Raw genomic sequence first — 25,145 nt, 5'->3', positions numbered from 1 at the left:
GCCCATCTGATAACTTTCATGTTCAGGTCACCATATTTGTAGTGTGTTCACACCTTGAACACACAAAGGAATTTACTAAGATAAACCCTTATGCCACATGCTTTTCAGATTCCACTGAAACATAATACCCAAGCACAGAGAAATACTTCCACTGTATTAAGTGTAAGCTACCATTTTAAATAAGGGGAGTTATTTAAAACTCCACGGCAAAAAATAGCAGAGAAAACACAGGACGCAAGGGTGTCTCTTTGGCATTAAGTGAAAAGACAGGAAAACATGCTTTTCTGACAGGCCATATTATCCAGTGCTAAGTGTCTCCATTCCCTTGCTGTGATGATGAGAATGGGTTCTTGTACTCTTATTAAAAAGAGGAAAAACGTAAAAATGTTGTCTACTGGATGGAAATAAATTATAACGATTACTTGTCCTATATTCTGTTTCTAAATCCAAGACAGAGTAGCATCCTGGAGATTTTCTTTGGGACAATGCAATTAGGGTCTACATTTCAGGACTGTCTCATGCGATCTCAGATGACTGGTTAATATAAGATGTTGAGTGCTTATAGTGTTTTAGATATTTTCAATTTAGTTTAAAATGAAACGTTTTGTTAGGAGAACTTTCCTGCATTCTTTCCTTTTCCTAAATTCAGAAACTTTGGTTTTGAGAGTTGTTATGTAAACTTGCATGTAAAAACCACACACACACACACACACAAAGTAGTAGTAGAAGAAGAAATCATATTACTGAGTACTTCAGGTTCATAAAAATGCACAATATTGGTTTGGGAAACATTCAGAAGAAAGGAGTCATTTTTTAGAGGAGTATCAAATTTAAAAGAAGTCTCTTGCATTAAGGCAGTAATAAAACAGTCCTGAATCATAATAGGAAAAACACTTAGAAAAATGTTGTCAGTGGTTATGACAAATTTTATTTGTAAGGACTCTGGACATGGCTATAGCCTGCAGCCTCCAGTGGGTATGTATCTTAGAATGAAGCAAGTTGGACAAGATTAGTAACCAAAAGAGTCCTCTTAGGAAAAGGTATGCAAGCAAATGCTATTCTGATGATTCTAAATATCAGTGGCCAACTATTTGTAGTAGATTAGCATCTGGTGGTGCTGGTAACCTGGCCAAATTTAAAACTGCATTAAAAATTTCCTGTGTAATCAGCAAGATTAAATTAATCTTGCAGGAAGGCTTATAATTCTCCGCTTGCACAGTGAAATTGTATGAAAGAAACAATATGATTTGAAATGAGTGTGTGTGGAAATGGATGCAGTGATCCCTCTGATCAGTTCAAAATTATTTTGAGTTGTAAGGTGCTATATATATATTTAGTTCTACAATACAGTGCTTTTATTATTAATATTAGAGGGGGCTAATGAAGCATAGAATATATAAGGTTTCCTCAAGATCTTCAAGAAATACAGAACATTCAGATTGATTATGGAAGGAAATATTACAAAAGAAGGTTTTGTAGGGTTTGTTTGTTTTAATATATGGTCCAAATTCTTAATCTGAGATTTAAAACGGATATTACAAAAACTCTGTTTTTCAAATAAAGTTACATATAAGCTGCTACAGAGACAAGACATTGAGAATAATGAAACTCTCTTAAAAATACAATTAGGAACAACAAATTAACAGTCACCAATAAAGAAAAGTGGCCATGGCTAGGGAGAAGAGATTGTTTGTGCTGTGTAGTTTTAAGGGAGAGATGAAAAAGCACCATCATTCTTGTCACAGCACGAATCTTATTCTCTGCTGTGCCATTTCATAGTTTAAGATTACACTTTTATAACTTCAGGACTGCTATTGATGCTCTTTTCCTTCTTTCCAACCTTGTGGTAAATTCAGTAGCTTTTAAAATTACAGCTTTAAATGTTGCTCTGGAATTGTTCTGCACTGAAATTTACTTTTTCATCACATTCTGGGATGATGAAGGAGACTAATATTTTTCCACTGATTTTTTTTGAATTTTGCATGAATCATCAATTTTTTCTTGATTAGAATATCCTTCAAGAAAACTGAATTTTCAAAATTACAGTTGAAAAGGAAAGCTTTCCTTCTACTTCACAGTAATATTTTTCCAGAGATAGGCAAAATGAATTGTCATTATAAATGTACTGACATGTTTTTGCACATGAATATATATGTATGTGTGAACGTCTACGTGTTTCTATATATGCTGAGAGACAGAGATCCACATATATAGTGCAGACAAAGTTTGTCAGATTAGAGCTTGTAATCCATTCTTATGAGAGAGGATTTGTTTGGATTTCTTAACATCATTTTGCATTTTATATCATAGTTTCCAAGATATCAATTCTACTGGATATAGAATTAAATTTTTTTTCTCTTTCCAAAACATTTGAAAGAAAAGAAAATCATGTTTTTCACATGACCTAGAAAAAAAGAAAAAACACTCCAATGTAAAGATTTTTTTCAGTTGCTTGTTGAATTAAATTTCGCCTTTTCTAAGCAGATCTTTTCATACACCCCTTGGTAACAGTATGTTTTAAGTCAGAAGTTATTTCAAGACATGGGTAATGTAGCAGGAAGAAAACCTACCTGGACCTCAAATAATTCAACATGGTATATTACATAACGTAGCAGAGTAATAAATACAGTAATCTTCAAAAAGCTTATGAATAAGTTTAATATAAAAATGAAATTTTACAGTATAAGCCCATGGTACTTGAAAATATTGTACTGTTCATGTGGTTCTAACATGTAAATATGCTTAGGTAAAATGACTTTGCTTGTGCATCTGTGAAACAAGCTGCTAAATACTAACAAGTGGTTCAAATGGCTGAAATCTTACACTTACCTGCAAATTTGATGTGGAATTTATTCTCAGGTTTCAGTATCTGAACGTACAAAGGACAATTTGGGGCAAAGTCTTTAACTGCCCATGCTCTTAAAATGGTCTGATGATCCTAGAATAAAGAGTATGAGGTGATAACAATAAAATACAAATAATCATCATGTTCCATTAGAAAAAAAAAAAAAAACCACTTTCCATTGCAGAAAACTAACTTTAAAACATGCAACACCAGCTGGTGTGGATGTTTATGTACATCTAAGTAATAATACATATTATGCTTATTACATAAATCTAAATATGTATATATATACACATTTAGCCAGCTACCTACCAAAGGATTCCAACAGATTTCCCAGCCTGATGGTTTTTCCCACTTGTTACCATATGTCAAGAGTGAGTTAATGACAGGAAGAATACTGCTATTCCATGAAAGAAAAGTATGTGCTAATGCATTCGTATATTGAATTTCATGAACTATGGGTAATTTCAATGTATTAGTGATCAGGTTTTACTTATTTCAGAACTAAAAAGGAGTAATTGAAAGCTGCGTGTAGGAAACAATATTTGGGTTGAAATGCTTTGCCTAGTCATGAAATTGGTGCTTTGAAAAGATAATATGTAAAGAATGATTCATTATGGTTGCAGCAACAGCAATAAGAAAAGCGTTCAGACTCATGAACACAAGGGAAAGTCTCTGCCTGGAACAGAGCATAATTGTTGTTTTCAAACCATAATATTTTAATGTCACTTGAGATGGTAGCAAGCAGTTTTTCTACTAGAAATACTAGAATGAAATCATAAGAGAAAGACCTGTTGAGGACAGTAAAATGCTTCATTTCATGTTTTTCGTATTAACCTTTTCATGAAAGATGTAGGATTGCTGTGCCTGTTCAGGAAATTTCAGAACTTAGATATACCATGCTATAAGATTTCCTTGTGTGCAGTCACATTTTCCTCACTTTTTCTGTATTATATGACTTCTTATCCCTACAGTGTTGTGGGTTTGTTTTGCATTTGTTTGTTTTTGTTTTGTTTTGTTTTCCCTGTTCAGTCTCAAGGGAATAAAACGCCAACGCAGTTGAGAAGTAACAAAAGGCTACGTAATGGGATAGATGGAGGTTATAGTGATACACTACAGGAGAAGTAAGAGGTTTGGGGGTGGGTTGGGAACTGATTTGAAAACCTGTATTATTGTAGATATGTCATCTCTTTTTTTTTATGCGAAAGGTGTCAGGAAAACAGAAAAGGTGTCAGAAGAACAGTCTTTAGAGTTGTTTGCACAGACTCTGTAGCTTCATCACAGTTTGACATTACTGCAGAACTGTTGGCTTTCTGTTTTACGTTTATAGTAATTTCTATACTATATTGCAGTGACTTTAAAATGTTGATATTTCTCCTATGTAAAAAGGCAGCATATATAGATATATTATAAACAGAGACAGCTAATGCAAAAGTATGCTTCTATCCTCTTTATAAAATATATGCTTCTTTGGGAAATGAGGGAAAAAAAATACATTCTCTTTGTGCATTCCACACAGTAACTTGCAGACAGTGATCACAAATTACCAGTTATACTAATGCTGATAAATATAGAGGTGATATTTAAGTTCATGTATTGAAAGCTGCAAATTTTAAAGAAGGTGTAGTGGGAATTTACATCGTCAGAACTCAAACCAAGACTGATTTAATACATTTTTGAATAGTATTGTTAATATTTTTTTTGTTACTCCACACTTAGGTTAGCAGTATAGTAGTGTCATTCCATTTGATTAAAGAAAGGAAGAAAAGGTGCAACCTTGAAATCAGCAATCTCCAAATTTTCAGAAAGCATCAGAACAAAGCTTTTGGCAGTAGAACTCATCTTTCATATACTTATATAGCCTATTATTGTTATCTATAGGATAGTTCAAAAGACACTTTTCCCATCCTTTATTGGGTTAAAATAGCAGGTGCATTGTTTCAGGAACCTTAGTTTTGTGGAGCAATTTGATGTAGACAGCCCACTGAATTCATTTTTAAGAGTTGCATCCTACTGTGTGAAACAGATGTCTGTCTTGCATTCTATAGCAGAAGAGCAGCTTACATCTTGGTCTGAGATGTCGAAATAGCATTTGATAAAATTAAACTTGGCAAAGCTCTCTCTTGCCAGAATAGAGAGAGTTGCTGGTAGGAGACTTTGGAAAGCTGACAAATTCTTGCTCTGACTATTGAAATTCCTACTTCTTTAAGTGAAAAAGGAAACAGTTTTCATCAAGTAACTGCTTGTCACCTGTTATTGTACTTCTGAGTTGTTGCTGAAATCCATGGATCAGAAGCAGCATAAGCTTTGGTGTTGGAATTTAACTAAGAAAATAGGAAGTAATGAACTGTCAGTGGCAGCTAGGGCAAAATGAGCAGATCCTCTGCTGAGGACTAGCTGGAGAGATAAAGCCTCATTGGCTTCGAAAAATCACGAGTAACAACAGCTGTTCTGGTAAGGGATCTCCTTGATGCGTCTTTTATTTCAACAGCTGTCAGAAGTAGGAGAGGATCCAAGGCACTCCTACAGTTTGTTGGCTTCTTAAGCACAGCAGGGTAAAAAAAAATCAGTTGTAGACTGATTATGAGATGGACTTAGATGAAATAACACCAGCTCAGTGACAAACTGTAACCTTGTGTTCTACATTACTGAAATCCTCAGCAGGGCCTAGAGCTGGAACAGTGTAGAAAATAAATTCTATTTCATTTCAAAGCTCTGGGGGGTAGTAAAATATAACAAAATAAAAAACAGAAACAAACTTGTCCATTTTCCTACTTAAAGTATAGATAATTGTATTCCCTGTGAAAAGAAAATCTGAACAACAAAAACAGAGTGGGAGGTGAAATCTTTTGAAGTTAAAAACTTCAAAATACACTGCCCCAAAGAGTCTTATTCTTACAGCTGAGATTCTTGACTTTCTTCATTCTCCTTTGGAGCCACAGAATAATGACTTCTTTGAATCTTAATGCTCTGGGATTTTAAGGCTCCCAGGTCTGTGACAGAATTTAGAATTGAGACATGAGCTAGCAGGATCCAAGGTTGATAGCTAGAAGCTGGAAACCCTGTTGCTTCCAGCTCCAGGAAGCCCTAATAGCAGGCTTTGTTATGGAACCTTCAGCAGTTAAAACTGTGCAATCTCTAGCAAATTGCAAGATATGTTGCTTTTCTATAAACAGTTTTGAACCTGATAGATCTGCTAGGAAAGACTTTGATGAATTGATTTTTTACAGCAAATGTTTTTGGTTGGAAAGGTTCTAACTCATTCAAATAGAAGCATTTATGGAAGTTTTAGTAGGTTTTTGACTTGAAATTAATCCCCCTTATGCAAAATCTGTGTGTTTAATCAGCTACCTTTAATCTCCTCTTCACAGAACAAACCTCAGTTCCTGAGAGGGTATAAGGCACAGTAACAGTATAAACAGCATGCATACTCATTCTTGGTTATTTCTTCAGAACTTACAGCTGCTGTCCGGTCCACCTCGCAGCGGCTACTCAGAATGAAACAAGCTTCAGCATCATCCATTCTAGAAGAAGGGGGGAGAAAACCCTGTTATATACCGAAAAAAAAAAACTTCTGTTGACTTCTGTTTCACAGTTTATAGTCTTGTGTGCTTATAGATACAGAATACAGAGAAAGTTTAGTCTAACTTGTGTACTAACTCACAGTACTATCACTACTTCTTGACTGTTCTAGGAAACTTTCTTTCCCCAGTGCCAGTAGAAGCTGTCCCAACATAAAAAAAAACAAGGTGATCTCAAACACACTTTCTTTGCAAAATAAGTATTTATCTGCCATGAGTATAAAAGGTGAATAAATAGCACCAATTCATATACCGTGTAAGTGTACAATATGTACACATTACTATTGATAAGAAGAAGTGAGAGGGGGCTGATGATACAGAATTTTCTTCCATAGCACTAGCAAAGAATATGGGTAGATGTGGTAGAGTAATGTGTTAGGGATAAATAACATCTCTGTGTACGTATGCAATAAATCAACTGTTTTCAGTCCGTGGCCTCTTTGAGAACTTTTAATGCTTAATTGTTCTCTACAGGTTACAAGTCACATAGTAAAAGCAGGGATGGTGGAAGTGGGGAGGAAAAACTCTCTGACTAAAAGTCTCATGAAAGCTTGCTTTTTGACTCTTGCCTCAGATCTTACTGTCGTCCTCCAGTGAGTCCTACTTCACCTACTGGCACAAGGAAGCAAAGAAATGGGGACTTGGCTGACCTGCTTGGGAAGACAGGACTTTATGGGCAAAGAAAAACAGCATGACCAGAATGGGTTCCCTGGAAAGGGAAAAGTGAGACAAGCTGGAGAAAATTATCTGCTTATTACAGCAATTCTGGAATGGGACATGAGAATCCCAAATCTTTGATTTCTCTGCTTCTAGAAAATGGAAGTGGTGGTTCCTAGCAATAGCTTAGGTCATTGGGACCCTAGGCTTAGACTGAGAGCCTATTCTATTAGGTGCTGTGTATACACAGAACAAAAAGACAATTATCATGAGAGGAAGTCATCTCACTAGATATCAGAGCAGAGAACAGATTGAAGAAAGGATGCGATGGAAAATACTAGCATTACTTTGTAGATGTTTGAGTAATTCATCCCAGACTGAAGGGAGAACACAGGTGAAATCACAGTGGGATTTTTATGCTAATCTGTTGTTTGTGTGAAAGAGAATAGTATTATAGGCTTATCAGAAAGTTTCATCTCTGTAAGGACCAGGAGTGGCAGGCTAAATGAGAATAAGGGGTCACTTCTTGATGTGAAAAGAAATGTAAGCCAGTGAAAAACTGCAATGAGAGGTAAAGCAATGGACTACATAAATAATATTTCCAGAGTGTTCTAAAACAAGTATTTAGGGACTTGAGATTATATATATTAAAAAACATAACCATTGTTTCAGTGAGATTAAAATGAGAGCTTCCGTGAGAAAACACTTGAAACGTGCAGTTTCAGTCTACATAGGGTGCTTTACACAATATCATCAACAATAGCATACTGGTTTTATTTGGGCAGAAAAAATCAAGATGTATTTACAACTATCTGGAACTAAACTAAAGTTGATGAATAGATATCTATAATGAGAAGCCAAATAGATTGAGCAACCTTGTAATTTATGGCTACAGAAATGGTGATTAAATACGTGGTTTGTGTGAGGTCATTCAGAGAAAGTACAAAGAGAAGGATAAGGTCAGGTCATTGTAGGTTCCCCATAAGCAGTAAACAGCAGGAAAACAAGGGAAGCTTCAGAAGATTGAAGTATTTCAAATGGAAAAAACATTGCAACAAAGGCAAATCCATATCTAAAATAGTAAGGTCAAGTGCAGCTGATGTGGAGAAGTGAGGACAGGAGGCTGATTCTAATCACTGATTAAGAAGAAATCATGGGAGCTGTATGAGTTGTTCCAGTGAAGCATGAGAACATAAATAGGAAGATATGGTCTTTAACAAACTGTAAGAAAGAAAATTCAGTGAAATGAGTGATGGAACATGTTTTGATGAGAGATGATGAGGGATCAACAGCATGTATAGATGATTTTGTAAGAAAATTAAACTTCATTGATCGTATTCACCATTTTCTCCAATGTTTAACTTTGAAGTTTCTTGAATCACTTCAGCTACATATGGTAAGGGTAACAACCCCTTTGATATTAACATTCTGTGGATATCATGAATTTAGACAACAGAAACACTAATAACAACTATGTTAAACACAATAATATCCTTATGAGAGAAGCATTTTAATAATGTTCTAACAATTGGAAAAGCTTTGTCAATTACACCATTTTTATATGTCAGAAAATCTGGATCTGCAAAAAACAATTCTCCCACTGCTTGAGGATGACAGAATTTAAAGGCGCTTTATATATTGAAGATAAATTTGTGGAAGGAAAAAAGTATAAAGTAAAAAAAAAAAAAAGAGTGGATATGAAGAGGATTCGTACAGGGTTCACTGAAGTGGATAAGTGTAAGGAGAGAAAAAAAAAGTTTTTCATGACAGAGACTGGGAGAAAGCTTTAGGGGAAGGAAATCAAGCACAGTAGTGTTGTTCACATTCTAGTAATAGTCTGCATGAAGAATGAGAGCTGTTTAATCAGTTATTGTGCTATTTCAAATGCTGAAGTAGATACGAAAGTTCTAGTTGTACTGATGAACAATATAAGTAGCAGTATGATACCACAGGATAGAATTTGTTTTTTCTTGTTAATGCTGGGCATGTGAACACTGTTCAGAGAACACCAAAAAAATCCAAAATGAAATTCTCAAAGATAGGAAGCAAGAACAAATATCAATTTTTTTTGTAAAGTCAGATTGTGTACTAAGGCTTAGAAAGAAAAATACAGTCCTTAGTTAACAATTTACTAATTATTTATTCTGCCAACTTTCGGTATTCCTTCCCTTTTTTGGTGAGACCTTTATCACGATATTTTGGCATTGCATTTCATGTATAATATATGTATAAACTTTGATAAAAAAACACTTCTTGATTTTGTTGTTGTTGTTAACCATTACTTTATTAGAAGTTGTTTACCGTGTGCCTTGCTATCTTCTCAGTACATTATGTTCTCATTAAAAAGAAATATAGCAAACATCTTAGGTACTGGGTTATAGTTCATATTAAATGTTCTATTAAATTCCTACTATGCTTCTTCCCTCAGGAGAGGTTTAAAATTATTCTATGACAGGTACATTCAATTACATGTTCTGCAGAAAAAAGCACAGTTGACTACCTCCAGGTTATTGTAAGTGAAATTCATGATTATCTTTAAGGAACAGTCTAATTTTTCTTTTCTCAATGTGTAGAACAAATGCCAGCAAAATCCCCATATGAATTCCTCCTTAAAATCGGCAACAAAGTGAAAAACAAGGAACCACTCCTTTAAAAAAAAGTTTGTAATCCTGAAAATAAGCTTTGGAGTATTTTCAAATTTTAAACAGATAAGAAAGTAGCTATTTTTTTCATGGCAGATATTTGAAAAGATACCACTGCTTACAAGATTTCTCGCAGTTTAGATTCTTGGGAATAATTCTTTAGAAGGCTGAGTGACACAAGTACTGAGTTACTGGCTTAATTTTAGATATCTGTATTAGTTGATTAACATAAGTGATGACAGGTAAGTTCTTATAAAGAGAAGTGCAGGTTAGTTAAATCAGTTATTTGCAAAGTATCACCTTTCCCTTTGGAGAGTTTGAAGAGACAGTCCTCCTATGTGAATTCCACTGTGAATTCCTTCCCACCTTTAAGTGATTGAGCAATGGTGGGTGGGGTTTTTTGTTTGTTTTATTTATTTTTTTTATTTTTTGAGAAATGGTGTTTGACTGATGTGTTTTGAGTAATGTCATTCAATAAGAACTGACAGAAGGGCTTTTTTTTAGAAGTCGTAGAAGTGTGGGGTAAGAGGAAGGTCCTGAAGGAAGAGTACTTGGAGGTATAGTAGAGTAGTTGCTTTTATTACCAGGCTGAACTTAGTAAGAAAACAAGACTGTGCAATGGATTCGAAGGGTTATAATAATTTTTCACTCCTCCCCATCCCCTTTTAATTGGACAGGAGAGCTACTGTTATCTTTATTATCTGTGCACAAGGAACAGAAATAAATTCTAGCATTATTGGAAGTTTGGGAATTTTCTATACTGCTTTTTCAGAAGAAATTAAAACAGACACTCTCTTTCAATACCTTCAGAAACTGAGAAAGAAAAAACTGAAGATAAAATTGGTGAAATGAAAGAGCTTACAAATATACATTCCTTGAAAATTTTCAGATATTAGGAAAAACAAATTACATCAAAGATCCCTGCTTTCTAAATACACATGCTTTCTTTCTAGCACAGCAGCTTTTGCCGTCTGTCAAGCTCATTTATCAAATAGTATGTGTGAAACAAAAGTAAAAAAACAAATATTAGTCAATATTTGCCTACTTAGCTCTCAACAGATCTTGATCTTTTAGTGCTGAGCCTTGCAGATAGATAACTCTCTGAGACCACATTGGGATTTGTAACACCCTTCGGACCTGAGCATCCATCTCAGTAGGACACAAAATGACAACATAATAGTCCTGCAAAAAACATAATGGGGAATAACCACGTTATTATCTGATGTTACCATTTGTTGTTGCAGATGAGTCAGGGTGTCAAAAACGTGTGTTAATTCTCAAATTTAATTAACAAAAGTTATTTGAATACAGGTGTGTAAAATACTGAATTCTTCTTAAATAAAAATGGCTGGACAGTTGTTCACTGCTCATGAAGGACTTAAAAGATGGCCACTAGAGTCCAGTTAGAAACATTTTTTGTTACCGTACAAGTGTAACTTTTTTAGATACAATTCACTTTTCTGTAATTCTAGCTGGAAAATGTAAGAAGCTTTCCGCAATCAAAACAGAATTATTTTATCCAGCTCTATTAGTCCCTAAAATCTTTTCCTCCACACTAATGGGCTGATCCAAACTTCATTTCCTGTTCTACACTTCTTCCTGTTCTGTACTACAGACAAATTCCTATCAGAAAAAGTAAGGTTGCTCAGAGGCATATACGTGTGTAGTTATGAAAAGGAGAGAGAGAAGGAATGTAAGGAGGGGAGAGACTGAGAGCTTAGGACAGGCTTAATGTAGAAGTCTTCCTTATCAGACACAGACTTTTGCTGGAAGCTTACTTCCAGCATCATCTGTATCTTACAGCTTCCTACTTCAAATATGAAGGGAATGTATATAAGCTGTTTCAGGCTACAGAAGTAGTATTAGGATTTTTCTTACTTTGTCTCTAGTGTATCACAGAACTTGACTCATTATTCAGACTAGTTAAGTAAATTTTGGATTTCAGTTTGTGTATGCATCTCCAAAAAACTGGATTTCTCTATACATTTGCTTATGCTTCTTATTAGCTAATTAATTTGGGGAATAATCTGCATTTGGGATTTGTCATACTGCTGCTTGACTATTTGAAGAACTGTATTTTGTGGGGGTTTTGCAATACTTAATGTATCACAGTTAACATAGTAATAGACATTGTAAGAGAAGTATTTGTAAAAGAAATTGTCTATAGTAAAACTAATAATGAATCCAAACTGCTACCTCATATATGTTTTTATGTGATCAGAACAATTTTTATGACATCTGTTTGCATTAACTAGGGAATAAGTGTAAACCGAGAAAAATCTCACATGTAACCTTACAAGGTCTTTGTCCTTTAAAGTACATATAATTTTTTCTTAATTTCAACATTTCCAAAAGGATCTAATCTTCCTAATACTGATGAAAAACAAAGCAAAATGACAAAACCAAAATATTCTTTGGCTTGTGAGGAGTTTTGGATACAGTCCCAAAACAAGAGGAAAAAAGAATTTGAACATTTTTCATTTCTTGTCTACTTTAAATAGAATAAAAGGAAGTTGCATGGAAATATCTGTTTCTGAAAGGACTAGCATAATTCAACAAGACAGTAATTCTATCTATTTAATCCTTTTAGCTCAATTCAAAATGATTGTCTCCATACTGTATCTCAGCTTCTTACTGCAATTATAGATTCCCAATTCAGTCAACTATTCCCAAATTCAGTTTTTCAAATTAAAGACCATTCCAGAACACTGTCTCCAGAAATCAGTGTTTTGAGTTTCATTTTTTTTTTCACTGTAAATACCTGCAGTCTGGGGTGAGCATAGAATTCGTTTAAGAAATCCATAAGTAAATCAATCTTCAGGGAGCTGACACACAGCACAACATGTTTTTCCGTCTGAGCTCTGTGTCGACTGTAGTTGCCACCAGACTTTTGTCTTTCCATCCACAAGTATGCCAGCTGTTCAAACTGCAATAGATGCCATGTGTCAGTGAAATATAGACAAGCAGCTGTGCAGTAAAACTGTATCATGACTTAACTACATTGCACTGTTCAGCTTATACCTTTATTAAAAGATGTCCTTAGCTCCCAATGCATTTTTCTTTGTAAAAAAGTTCTCTAATAAGTGGGTTAGATCAATAAAAAATATGGCAACACAGCCAGTCTCTATCATACACAAATAGCAGGGTAAGTCCATTAAAATACCATGTGATACTCAGTCACAAAAATTTGGAAAAGAATGAAGACCGCACATTATTTACTTTATTTATTTCACACCTCTGATCTGTTTTTCCAGTGCCCTGTTACCTAAATGCTTCTCTCAAATGAAAGGTTAAATTTTCATACATTTAGGTCACTGTAAGTATAAATGTTCATATAGAAGCACCATTTTTCTTTGGACAATGACTCTCTTCAGAGATTTTATAATATTCTGAAGGTGACAATATCATTGTGTATTCCTATCAAATCTATACTCACTTATCTGTTTTATACATACAGATACCACTTAAATAGATGGCAGCTGTAAATACAGCAATTTTGCATTTGCCAGCTGCTGAATGATATATGCATTCAGCTAACAGTGTATGCAGGCTAACAGTAATACCTGTTTTGTACTCTTGCAAGGCGAAGCCTAGTGCACAATAGGCTAGGAAATATGAATTAGTCATTAAGTATATAAAATGTTGCTCCTCTAGTCTGAATCCGTTAGAGTAAAGATAATATTGTAATGATCTGTGACATTAATAAAACGCACAAATACCATCTCAAAGCTTCTCATAGTAAGTAATATGCATTTAATCCTGAGCTCCATTTAACTGTCTTTGATAACTATTCTTTTCTCACTCCATTCAACTGATGGAGAAACTGAATTGTGAATAATAATTGTATTTATATCATAGCAGGACAAAAGCTCAAGAGATCAGAGGATTATACTAAATGGGATTAGATCAGGCTGGTGGCCAGTCACTAGTGGGGTACACCAGGGCTCCATTTTGGGGGGACAGTTCTCTTCAATGTTTTTATTAATAATCTGTACAAAGGACTTGAATGCATACTAAGTTTGCAAATGATACTTAATTAGGAGGAGCTGTTGATTCCCTCAAGGGTAGGGAGGCCTTGCAGAGATCTTGATGGACTAGAGTGCTAGGCAATCACTAGCTGTATGAAATTTAACAAGAGCAAGTGCTGGATTCTGCACCTGGGACAGCAACCCTGGGTATATATACAGACTGAGGAACAAGCAGCTGGAGGGCAGCTCAGTGGAGAAGGGTCTGGGGCTTCTGGTCAATGGCAAGGTCAACAGTGTGCCCTGGCAGCCAGAAGGGCCACCCATCTCCTGGGGAGCATCAAGCACAGCATTGCTAGCCAGTCGAGGAAAGTGATTGTCCCACTCTATTCTGCAGCCTCACCTCGAGTACTGTATGCAGTTTGGGGCACCACAGTATAAGGACAAAAAAATATTAGTGTCCACAGGAGGGCAACAAAGATGGTGAAGGTTCTAGAGGGGAGGATGTATGAGGTGTGGCTGTGGTCACTTGGTTTGTTCAGCCTGGAGAAGAGGAGACTGAGGGGAGACCTCATGGCAGCCTGCAGTTTCCTCACGAGGGATGCGATGTACACGATGCTTAAGTGTATATTAGAAGTAGTTCAAAGATGAAATTTCTATTTCTGAGGAAGTTCCAAATTTCTTAAAGCATATTTTAGTTTCAAAAAGAATATGTATTTTACTAAATTGCCACTGAATGGGAATATAATTGTATTAGTGCATATGTTTGTATATGCAGACATTAAATATTTAGCTATAATTAAAATGTTCAATTTTTTTCAAGGAAATTAATGCTGACAGCTCAAGCTTCAAGCCTCCCAGGGATTCTGTGGTGTTTGCTCACAGTAAGCTTTAGTTCACCATCAGAGCAGTAGAGTCTGGAAATCATAGCCATGTGAGAAACTGCAGCTTCAAGGTCTATCAGGCCTACTGCAAGATTTGATAAGCACAAATGGTGTCTCCTCACACTTCCCTTTTGTGTCCAGGAGGTCTAGGTCATCACCAGATGTCAGACCATTAACATCATGACAGTGCTGCCTTATAGTCTGAGGGTGTCTGACATCAAGCATTTGCTAATGAGCTGACAAATGTTCGGTAAATTTAATGAAACTGATTGATTCCATGAAATACTTGGATCAATCAACCTTTTCTTGTGGAAATGGGTTAGAAGGCCTAAGCCTATATAGGCATCAAAAATTTCTAAACGTGCTTTTGGCTCTGTGTATACTGACATACACAGATATGAAGAGAATTTGCTTGAGTTGCAGATTTAATGAGTTTTTGGTTTTTTTAAGTTAGCACTGAGCTGTAAGAGTAAGAGAGGAAGTGGAGAGAACCACGATTAGAAACAGGGAGAGCCTGCAGAGGAAATGTTATACTCATAAAGAAAGTGCTGGCTACTGTTTTGTTTTTTTGGTTGGTTGGTTGGTTTTGTTTGGTTGGTTTTTGTTTGTTTTGTGTTGCTTTTTTAAATCGCTCCATTAATAACCCATATCTCAGGATGAAGAGAAGGGCTATGTGGTACTTGATATCTTTTGCCAGCAGTTGAAAACTGATTTTAGTGTTCCGTATTTCATTATAAATCTAAACTATATGAGGACAAACAGTGGCAAAAGTACAAATAGACCAGAAGATATAGAAGATAGTAGTTTTCTGATATTTTATATGCAATAATAACAGTATTTTTTTCAGTCGTTTTGTTTTAAAAACAATTCTAAAGAGAAGAAAAAATCCACATTTACCTGTATGGGCAACACCACAAGAGCAACACAGATCATAATGACAACAAGCAGCTTTGAAGGCCATATCTTGGGTGTAACATCCCCAAAGCCCACAGTGGAAAACGTCACTATGCAGAAATAAAGGGAGTCAAAGAGAGTCAACCTGTTTCCTGCTCGTTCCAGATGCTGAATTCCACAAATACTATGTAGAAAAGAATGAATAAAGACACGAAAAATAAAAACTGCACTTAGGTTCAGTTCAAGTTTGATGATTATGTTATATATGCAGAAAATTATTTATTTTAGAGTGGATACATTGCTCAGCAAAGACATTTTTTTCAAAAAGAGGAAAAATGAGTATCAAACCAGAAGTTTGTTATTAGTATAATTTTTACATCCTTTATAATAAAAAAATATTTTTTCAATATTTTGGTATGATAGAACTTTGTTGCTAGGTTTTGCTTAGTGGCTGGTGTGAGGGAGAGGTGGTATATAGAACATCACAGATTGATGCAATTCCTTTCTAAACCAGAACAAAACAGATGGTATATAGTTGCCACCATTCAGAATTTTTTAAAAAGCATCTTTTAATTTTTCAGGGAGCGTTTGCTGGTATGGCCAAGAAAATGTACACAATACTTTCTTTAAATCACTCTTTATGTTGGTCTATATTGCTTTGTATGGTAAGAGCTACTAGAATGAACTTGTTATGAGAGTACATGTTGCATACTAGAAAGATAATGTTGGTATAAATGAGTACCGACTGTTTAGAATAAACTGAATGTGAGAATTGGAGGCTATCCAATTGTCAGAGGAATAAGTGTCCAGGTCCAAACTTCAGGTAGAAGGTGCCAACTGTTATGAAGTTCCTGCTTGCTACAAGTACAGAATAGAAATATATGGCTTGGTTGTTTTTAACAGCAGAACAAATAATGTTCATTCCTTCCGGTCACACATTTCTATGAACAAGTCAATGTGCTCCATGTGTTACTTGGTAATTATTTCTCTTGTAATCAGAATGATTTGTGTAAGTTAATGCTCTTTTGGTTTTTAGAAGTAGTGGCAGAATCTGTTTAGAGGTCCTACTGCTGTTTTGTATTTTGCATGCTTTAAAAATACTTCAGTTTGAAAAACTATACCATGATGAAGAGCTTTCCAAGCTTAAAATATGATCTTCATTAAGACAGTAGAATCATGTAAACAAATTCAGCTTTTAAACTATATTCACCTATAAGAAGAAAATTGATCCATGTACCATGCTGAATACTGTTGTGGTTTTTTATCCTTGGAGTTAGCTGAATGATTTCCTCTTGGAGAATTTGAGAGGTAATTGGTAAATAATACCGTATTCCTTGGTAATTATTATTCTAGAATGTACCAAAGATTATTTCTTCATATACCATATCCAGATGGTAATAGTCACTCATTAATATCTGCCATGGTAAAATTTTTGCATCACCAGGGAGAGCCTGTGTTTATAACAGCTTTAGCAGTTGTTCTTCTGTTCTCCATTCTGTTCTCCAAAAATAATTTAGCAGTGGGCAGTGGCATTTCCAGAACATATGGATCAAATTCCCAGTTTCCTTTTCACAGTTCTAGCATTTGTAGTTTTCACACTTCTCAAAATGTTCTAAAAAGGGTGGTGTTTTTTTTCTGTTTGCATGTTTCATCCTTCAGTCAGGACTGATACTTTTACATCCCTATCCAATTTGTTCCACATTTTTCACTGGTGTTGTAATCTAGATCTTCCATAATTTCACTATGTTCCCAGTTTGTTTTTTGTTTGTTTCTTTCTTTCTTTGTTTCTTTGTTTTCCCTCCCTTCTTAGAAAAAATGGCAATTATATTTTTGTTCCTGAAAATATTAACAGAGGGACTGTCTGGAAACATGCTAATGAAGAACACTTTCTTTTGGTCTCAGGCAAGGAAGTTTTTCAGCTAGCTCCTATTCCAGTCTCAATTTGAAATAATGGAGTACACTGCAGAGGCATCCAAGTACAAAAAATAACCTACTTTAATATCATTATTCATATAATTTTTATATGTAATCTTAAAAACAGATTTGTGGTGGATTTTTTTGTTGTTTTTGCTATTATTGCTGAACACCCTGGTGTGTTTTCTTCTCTTCAGTTGTCTTTTGTGGGTACAGCTCTAAAATATAATCTTGACTTCTGGAATTAAGTCACGATGGCCAGGAAAGTAGCAATTACACATAGTCAGTGATATGACCATAACAGGACTATTATACCATTCCACTGAGAGTGTTAAGTATCTGCAGATAGGTTTGCATTGAACTATAATCCTATCATTGGTAGCAATGTATTTTCTCTAATGCTGGTGCCTGTGAAATTGCTTAGTGTTTGCATAAGCAAAAGGGTCAATTCTACCCTTTGTACCTAACAGTACAATTAAGATGTATAAAATGTATAAAAATTAAAATGTATAAAATCTGGTTGGTTTGTTTGTTTGTTTTTTGGTGGTGGTGGTGGTTTTTTGTTTTGTTTTTTTACATTTTCAAGGAGTGTGAATTGTTTCTTCACTTTGTAAAACCTTAGAAAAATCTTTAATAATTTGCTTATAGGAAAACTCACAGCTTTATGAAGGGGATATCCTCTTTATTAATATTATTCTTCAAGTACTTTCTTTAGCCAACCAACCCAATTATAGTCTGGCTAACCTTCCAGCCTCTTCTAAATGAACAGCAAAATGCCCATTGAATTTAGTGAGCCCATCATTTTATTAGCTGTACTCCTGTATAATTCTCTATATTCATATTCCTTGAAGCTGTCAAAATTATTTTGTGCCTTAGCCAAACTGTTGTGGATTCAAGTTGTCTTTTGCTGAACTCAGTGGGCATAAACCAGTGCTTCTCACTTTTAGTTATGAATATTAAAGTCAGTGAGACATGGGAGCTTTACTGAACCAGAAATTAATCTCTTCTTAGAACTTGAAAAATTTATTTTTCTTCAAAATTACTTGCACCTCATCTGCAGTTCTACCAGATTATACCTGAGGCCCTAATAACCCTGCAAGCAAAGGAATGATAAATCCAAACATAGTCTACCAAGTCTTAATTTCACTGGTCATTTTGCTGCTCTGCCTGTTGTTTTTAGAAGGGATTGCAAAATTGCAAAAAAAAGTGACTTTTGAGAGACAGCTTTATGGAAATCTAATTTCCAAATTAAATATTACCTCTCTTACTCCTCACCCAAGAATTTCGTACTTTAATCTCACTACCAGTACATCTGAAGAAACAGTCAGTATCTACGGCATGTACCTACTTGTCTGGGCTACCTGGTTATACTGCACAGGGAGTCTAATGGAAATTTACTGGCTTTCCAATAAGACAAGCCCACATGGATTAGTTACCCCATTCCCCCCAAAATTTATTGAGTACTTTTACTATAACCTAATTCTTTATATGAATAATAGCATCAGCGTCTTTTTATTTTTCTTGTAAATTGTTAAATGTTGAGCATTATTTTTAAAAGATGCATCAATACTGTATGTGCTAAAAGAGCCAGCATATGTTCTTGTTCTGCTTTCTCATATTTCCCAACATAATGTAATATGCAATAACTCAGAGTTTTTCTTTTTGCTGTTTTGATATTGTATGGTGGCATTTGTATCTCCTTATTCTTGTTTACGCCCTCCTTCCCTTTCATGCCATGAAGAAACAATGATCTACTTAGTCATCCCTGGACAGACATAATTTCAATCAGGAAAGCAACATCCAGCAAAAGCAATGCTTAAACCAGCTTGTACTTTAAGAGAAAATAAACCACTGTGATAATAAATACACAGAAAACACCTCATTAAAATAGGGGGCCCAATTCACCACATTCTATATCAATTTAAGGTTTCAGTAATTCCAACAAGCAGTCTTCTCATAGTGGATTTAAGCAAGCCATTACAACAAAATAAGGCTGGTATAATGGAAAGGATATTTATATTACTAAAAAACATCAACATGGGTCTGCTAAAGTAAAAGCTGTGTCAGCAAATTTACTACAAACTCATGAAGAAAAGTTATTTTAAACATATAAATGTAATCTCTGAAGATCAGTCATGTTTTGTTTTTTTAGGTATCATTTGAACTTTTGAGAGTTCAATCTTCATTTTACTGGAATTTTTTTTTTTAATTCCGGGAATACTTGCTTGCTCAAGTATTTTGTGTGCCAAAACTAACGACAGTTTGTAAATAACCTATCTCCACATGCAGTACAGAAACTACCTCAAAAAAAAATTTACTTTCTAAGACATAAAAAGTTAATATACAAAAGGATTGATGACAACATGGTTACTACCAGGAGCTTACTGTTTTCTCCCCTGTCCCTTAGTTGAGTATTTAACTGTCCTGATAAAATAACCAAATATTAAGATTGAAATGATAATACACTGGTGTGACATGGATATGCAAATTTCTAACTGCTTCATGCTAAAAAGACAGCCCTTCTGTAAGGAAACTCAGATGTTTAAACAGAACAGACAGGATGATGCTGTAGCTTATACCTAGGGACAGTCCAGTTAAATATAAAGCTAGTCTTGCCCACTTCCTTTTCCTGAATGTCTGCACTGCTTGGTTTGTTCCTCTTTTACCACACGACCTTAATGCTTCACTCTGCATATCCTAAGTTTTACCTATGCAATCCAATTTGAAATGAACTAACCTGGAATGGAAAATCTGAGCACAGAAGAGGGGACAGTTTACTCCACAGTGAGAATTCAAAGGGCATTATGACATTAGTCCATACCAAGGAACTAGACAACTGTTTGGGGGGCCTGAAATTTTACTTTATTGATTCAGTTTATAAATAGTAGCATACTGTAGTAACACTGGATTACTGTCTGCTATGCCTTAACAAAATAGTCTATAATTGTGAGGGGGAAAAAAAAAAAAAAAAAAAGAGTTACAATTACCCAACTATTTTATATATAAAAAGAATAAAATTACAATGTTGCTCCTGCAGTGCTGTTAAGCAAGTCACCTGGACAGGTGGAAATCAGAGGAATAAGGAAAACTTGTGCTTATTTTATTTCAAACCCAGTTCCTATTTGTTTCTGAGCACCTGCTGTTAGAAATAAATACTGCAGAGTAAAATAATCCCTGAGATTAAATCAGGTTGCTAACATACTGCCACAGCATGACACAGAAATGGGCACAAGAATTTGGATAGCAATTTGCAAGTATTGTACATGAATTATTTTTATATATAATCATTTTAGATGATTGGTTTGTGTTTTCATTTGTCAGTGGTGCCAAATATATCTAGTATTTCTTTATTTCTGCTTTTACAGAAAATTATTATTTAGAGGTACAACCTCTTGAGGTCTAAAATAATGCATCAGAGGCTAAAGCCAAAAGTTAGGGATGCTTAGGTGTTTTCAGGATTAGGTGGCATTTAACAGCATTGTTTTCCTTGGACTTTGAGCTTCAACTTGACTAATTACTTCTACAGTGTTTTAAGTAAGTAGCTAGCTATAAGGAATAGCTAATGAATATGTTGAACTCGCTGGAGATAAATTGTAACATGTTCAGTGAGATCCCGTGGTACAGGCTCAGTGCTTAGATACTGTAGAAGTTACATCTGAAATAACTCAGAAATATAGTAATTCTGCAGCCCATGTTAAGTAAGTGTTCCCATTTAAATCAGTAGTTTCTCACATCCAAATGTCTTTAAAGTTTCCACATATCTGAATATGGAATGGTGACGTTACAACAAATGACAAATTAAATCACAATTACTTGATTGATCTGTGCTGCCAATTAATATTTGTATTATTTTAAAATTTTCCGATGCTACTTTCACAGACATTTTTTTTCTGTATGAAAAAGATTGGAATGAACCCTTTGCTGATAGACTATCAACTGTAGTAAATACCTATGGGCAAAATACAGAGCATAATAATGATGACAACGACCATGTTAACTTCCTAGGAAATACATGGCGGGCCCTTGAGATATACATTGCCACTATAGTGGCTGTAACTATCTGCATTAGAAAGCGAAGATTTGGAAGAGTTCACCCAGGTTGTTAAAAGAAAATGCAATCAAAATCAAAATGTGGCTATTAGAACAGGTCATACTTCAGTCTTTAGAAGGCGTATACTGTATTTTAGTACTCTGATAAATGTACTGATGTTTTGTCTGAAATTGGCAAAAGGAGTTCACTGTGGGCAAAAAATGCTAATATTAAGTTGGCGGTAGTCTAAAGTCCTTGAAACAAAAGTGATGTTAGGACTAATGCTGTATTTGAAGAATGCCCTGCTTTGAACTGAAGGAAATAACTTTTCATACTGGAAGTTGTCTCTGTAGGGTATGCTGTGTTGTTTAGGGTACTGATGTAGAGACAGATGCAGTTTTGTCCTGTATTTATTTATATTTATGTATTTATATGTATATTTATATTTATGTATTGTCCTGTATTTATGTATATTTATGTATTTATATTATTTAAAGCATGTCCCTATGCTTTAAAGTTAGGCATTATTGGAAAAGCAGCTCTCAGTGCTTGAATTGAATTGAATAGCTCAGAATTGCTATACACAGAATCATTAAAAGCTCAGTTTATACTTCACAAAACTTTGTGTTGAATGTTGATGTAACTGGAATGACATTAAAGTGACTTTTTAATTTACTATATCATAGTTATGGAAATACTGTATGTTAACTTCTGAATGACAACATATGTCCTCCAAATTTTGATTATCTCCTATGAGACACTACAGAGCTTTGCAGTCTGAACCTACAGTCAGAAAAGGTGAAGATGTTGCTAACCACTTTACGCATGAGCTAATAATCTAATGCTTTCTAATAGCCTCTGATTCTTTTGTAATGAAGGAGAGGCAAAGAAAAGAACAAGGAGTGATCAGAATCTATAGCAAGTAAATGAAGAGAGAGAGACAATCAGAATATACTCTGACCAATAACAAAATCTCTACCCTCCTCAAACCTCCCAAAGCTAAGGTTTTAAGTTGCTGAAGACAAAATGCTTCACTTTTTCCAAGCCTTGTGATGTTTTCTCAGGTCTTTTGTAAAATCTGTTTTGTCTGAATATTTATTTTCTGAAAATCAACTTTCCATAAACAGCATTAAAATAGAAAAACAAAATTGACTCATTTAAAGAGATTTGCAATTTCCAAAATGTTAAAATGACAGAATCTGGTACAATATATCACAGAATCACAGAATTGCAGGGGTTGGAATATCCAAATATATACAGTATAATTGTAGGGGTTGGATAAATATATCACATATAATATATTAAATTTAAGAATTAGAATGAGAAGTTCCAATTTGCTTCTTTCATTCCATATAATAGGCTTTAAAGCTGTAGGAATAACTGACTTCCAAGACACATAAATGATTAATTATATTCAAGACATTGAAAGAAATGAGGGAGAAATGCTGATTGGAAAGAAGATAAAGGTTGTTATACTGTCTTTAAACTGAGTGAGTCAAGAAATATACTTGTTATTCTTAGTTGAACCCTGAGTGTAGTAGAGCATGCTGAAATATATTCTGACTGGACACAATATCTCAGATATTTTTGCAAGTCTAATTCCACTTCATCAGACAGACCAATGTCTTTATACTTTTCCAGAATGTTTTCTTTTCAGAGGTAAACGTTTTCATATAACGCTCTTTTTCCCAAAATCACTGTAGTGAAGAAAAAGACTCAGATAACTTCAACAGGCTTTGACTCAAGCTCTTGGGTTCTGTAGGACTTTGTAAATACAAGTTGAGGTATGGGTGGAGAATTGTCTGTCTTACTCTATACAGCAATCCCATGATGTCAGAAATGAATACTGAATGTCTCTTCAGCTGAAAAGGTAACCATTTTCTGTTCCAATTCTATCTCCAGCCAAAACGATCTCGCCTGATGATGTATTTTATTGCTTATCCATGTCTAATGTGTTTTCCTTCCCCCAAGGAAGTTATATGTAGCTAATGGTACAAAAGCTGAACTTACAAAAATAAACTTCTACTAATATGCCATGTGACTTCCAGAAACTGCAGAACATCTTGTTAAGCAGAATAGGATATTATGAAATAACAAGCGTATATAAATATTTGCTGAAGTTGAGTGAAAACCTTTCTACTCCTGCTGCTGCATTTTGTGAAGTGGAGCTGCAGTGTAAGAACCCTGCTCATTGGGACTGCTCAAGTAAGAGTCCCACTGTGGGCAGCATTCAGCTCAGAGTGTATCCATAAAAAGCTTTGTGCATGCTTCAGTCTGTAAGTCCTGAGAACTATCTGTATTTTTGTATGCTTTCAGTCTGCCCCAGAGCTTTGATGGTCAACAAAGTAAACCTTGACATTCCAACCTCAGTGTGTCAGTACTGTTACAGCTAAGAGCCTGATGGAGCCTGAGGTTTTGTACTGCTCACACAAGGAGTCAGTCACTCTTCAGGAAATAGAAACATGCAAGTCGTACTTTAACCACTAGGAAATCTACAGAATTAGGTAATATTACAATACCTATCCTTTTTCAGGAAACAAAATTAGGTAATCTACAATACACAGAAACTATATATGTTATGCTGGAAAATTCAAATGCAAACTTCTAATTTAATAAGTGATCTGCACCAGATACGGTATGCTTTGGAAAATCATGCTTAATGTTTCTTCTAATACATTTGAAACACTCCCAAGAGGGTAACAGTCATTATGCAAACCATCCATATTCCCTATTCCAACAAAATGTTTAAATTAAATTAACAATTGAAGGATTCAATAGCCAAACATTTGCTAAATGTACATAAGAAGAAAATAACCCAGCATGTAGAATCAGGATAGGAATTGGAGACAGATTTGCATATATTTCGTTCCCAAGTAACAGAACAGAATCCAAAGTTATCCTCTTAGCATAAATCATTGTTGAAAGTAATAAAAAAATCCTTATAAATATAAAGACAACCTAAAAAATGAAAAAAAAAAATGCAAACTACCTCTAAAACTGCTTGGATATCTGTCTGAAGCTGACATTGCTCTGAGGTAACTTATAGAAAAATATTTTGCGTTTCCAAAGCCTGATATTTTACCCCTGTCACCATAGAAGTTGCTTGATTATGTACTTGACAGATTTGTCATTTTTAATCATGTTAAACTTTTTAAAACTCTGATTTTAATAATCAGATGCATTAAAAAAAACATTCTTGAATCACAGAAGGTTGGCTAAGAGAAGACAATAGTAATAAAGAAATGGAAACTCAATCTTTTAAAACTCTAAATCAATACTCAGGTTATATCCACTATGGAAGCACTACTTTTTATCATTTTTATTATTTGCTTATTTTTAAAGGAACTAATCATTATTTGTTAGATTGCCACTGGAATATGGAAGATCCAGCTTCATATTTATCCTCTATGACTGTGAATTCAAATTCACATCCTCCACTTCTAAGGAAATAGTAAATAGGTCATGAAATAAGCTTGACTGTCTCAGGCTTTTCTACCAAAGCTTTTTCTCTTGGCGTGGAATTATTAAAAATGCATTATTTGAGAGCAATGGGGGGGTTTAACAAAAGTGAGAGGAGGACTACCCAGCCTAGTGGGAGGGCTGGCACCTAGGAATACTCTATGCCCTTTTCCAATAATTGATTTTTTTGTTACGCAGGTCAATCATAGTAAAACATGTTTAAACCTTGCTCTCCAGATTTTGCACAACAGGTAGGATTATGTTTATGAAAAGT

General features: G+C 34.8%; 1 protein-coding gene and 1 long non-coding RNA gene across 5 annotated transcripts in view; one reads left to right on the top strand and one right to left on the bottom strand.

The window, feature by feature from the left end:
- LOC121073881 overlaps positions 1-10,740 on the top strand; it is a 158,354-nt gene extending 147,614 nt beyond the window's left edge. Inside the window, exon 10 of the long non-coding RNA XR_005821987.1 lies at positions 7,001-10,740. This is a non-coding gene — a long non-coding RNA (uncharacterized LOC121073881). The remainder of the gene's footprint in view (positions 1-7,000) is intronic.
- KCNT2 (potassium sodium-activated channel subfamily T member 2) overlaps positions 1-25,145 on the bottom strand; it is a 144,576-nt gene that overhangs the window by 52,282 nt on the left and 67,149 nt on the right. For all 4 annotated transcript variants that reach the window (XM_040565398.1, XM_040565399.1, XM_040565400.1 and 1 more), the window contains exons 10-14: positions 15,472-15,652; positions 12,487-12,651; positions 10,771-10,907; positions 6,306-6,369; positions 2,830-2,938 (exon numbers count right to left, since the gene is read on the bottom strand). In XM_040565398.1, the coding sequence (XP_040421332.1) occupies positions 2,830-2,938; positions 6,306-6,369; positions 10,771-10,907; positions 12,487-12,651; positions 15,472-15,652 (656 nt within the window). The remainder of the gene's footprint in view (positions 1-2,829; positions 2,939-6,305; positions 6,370-10,770; positions 10,908-12,486; positions 12,652-15,471; positions 15,653-25,145) is intronic.

The sequence above is a fragment of the Cygnus olor genome, chromosome 8, assembly GCF_009769625.2.
Source record: "Cygnus olor isolate bCygOlo1 chromosome 8, bCygOlo1.pri.v2, whole genome shotgun sequence".
NCBI lineage: Eukaryota > Metazoa > Chordata > Aves > Anseriformes > Anatidae > Cygnus > Cygnus olor.
This window is presented reverse-complemented; position numbering and strand designations above follow the sequence as displayed.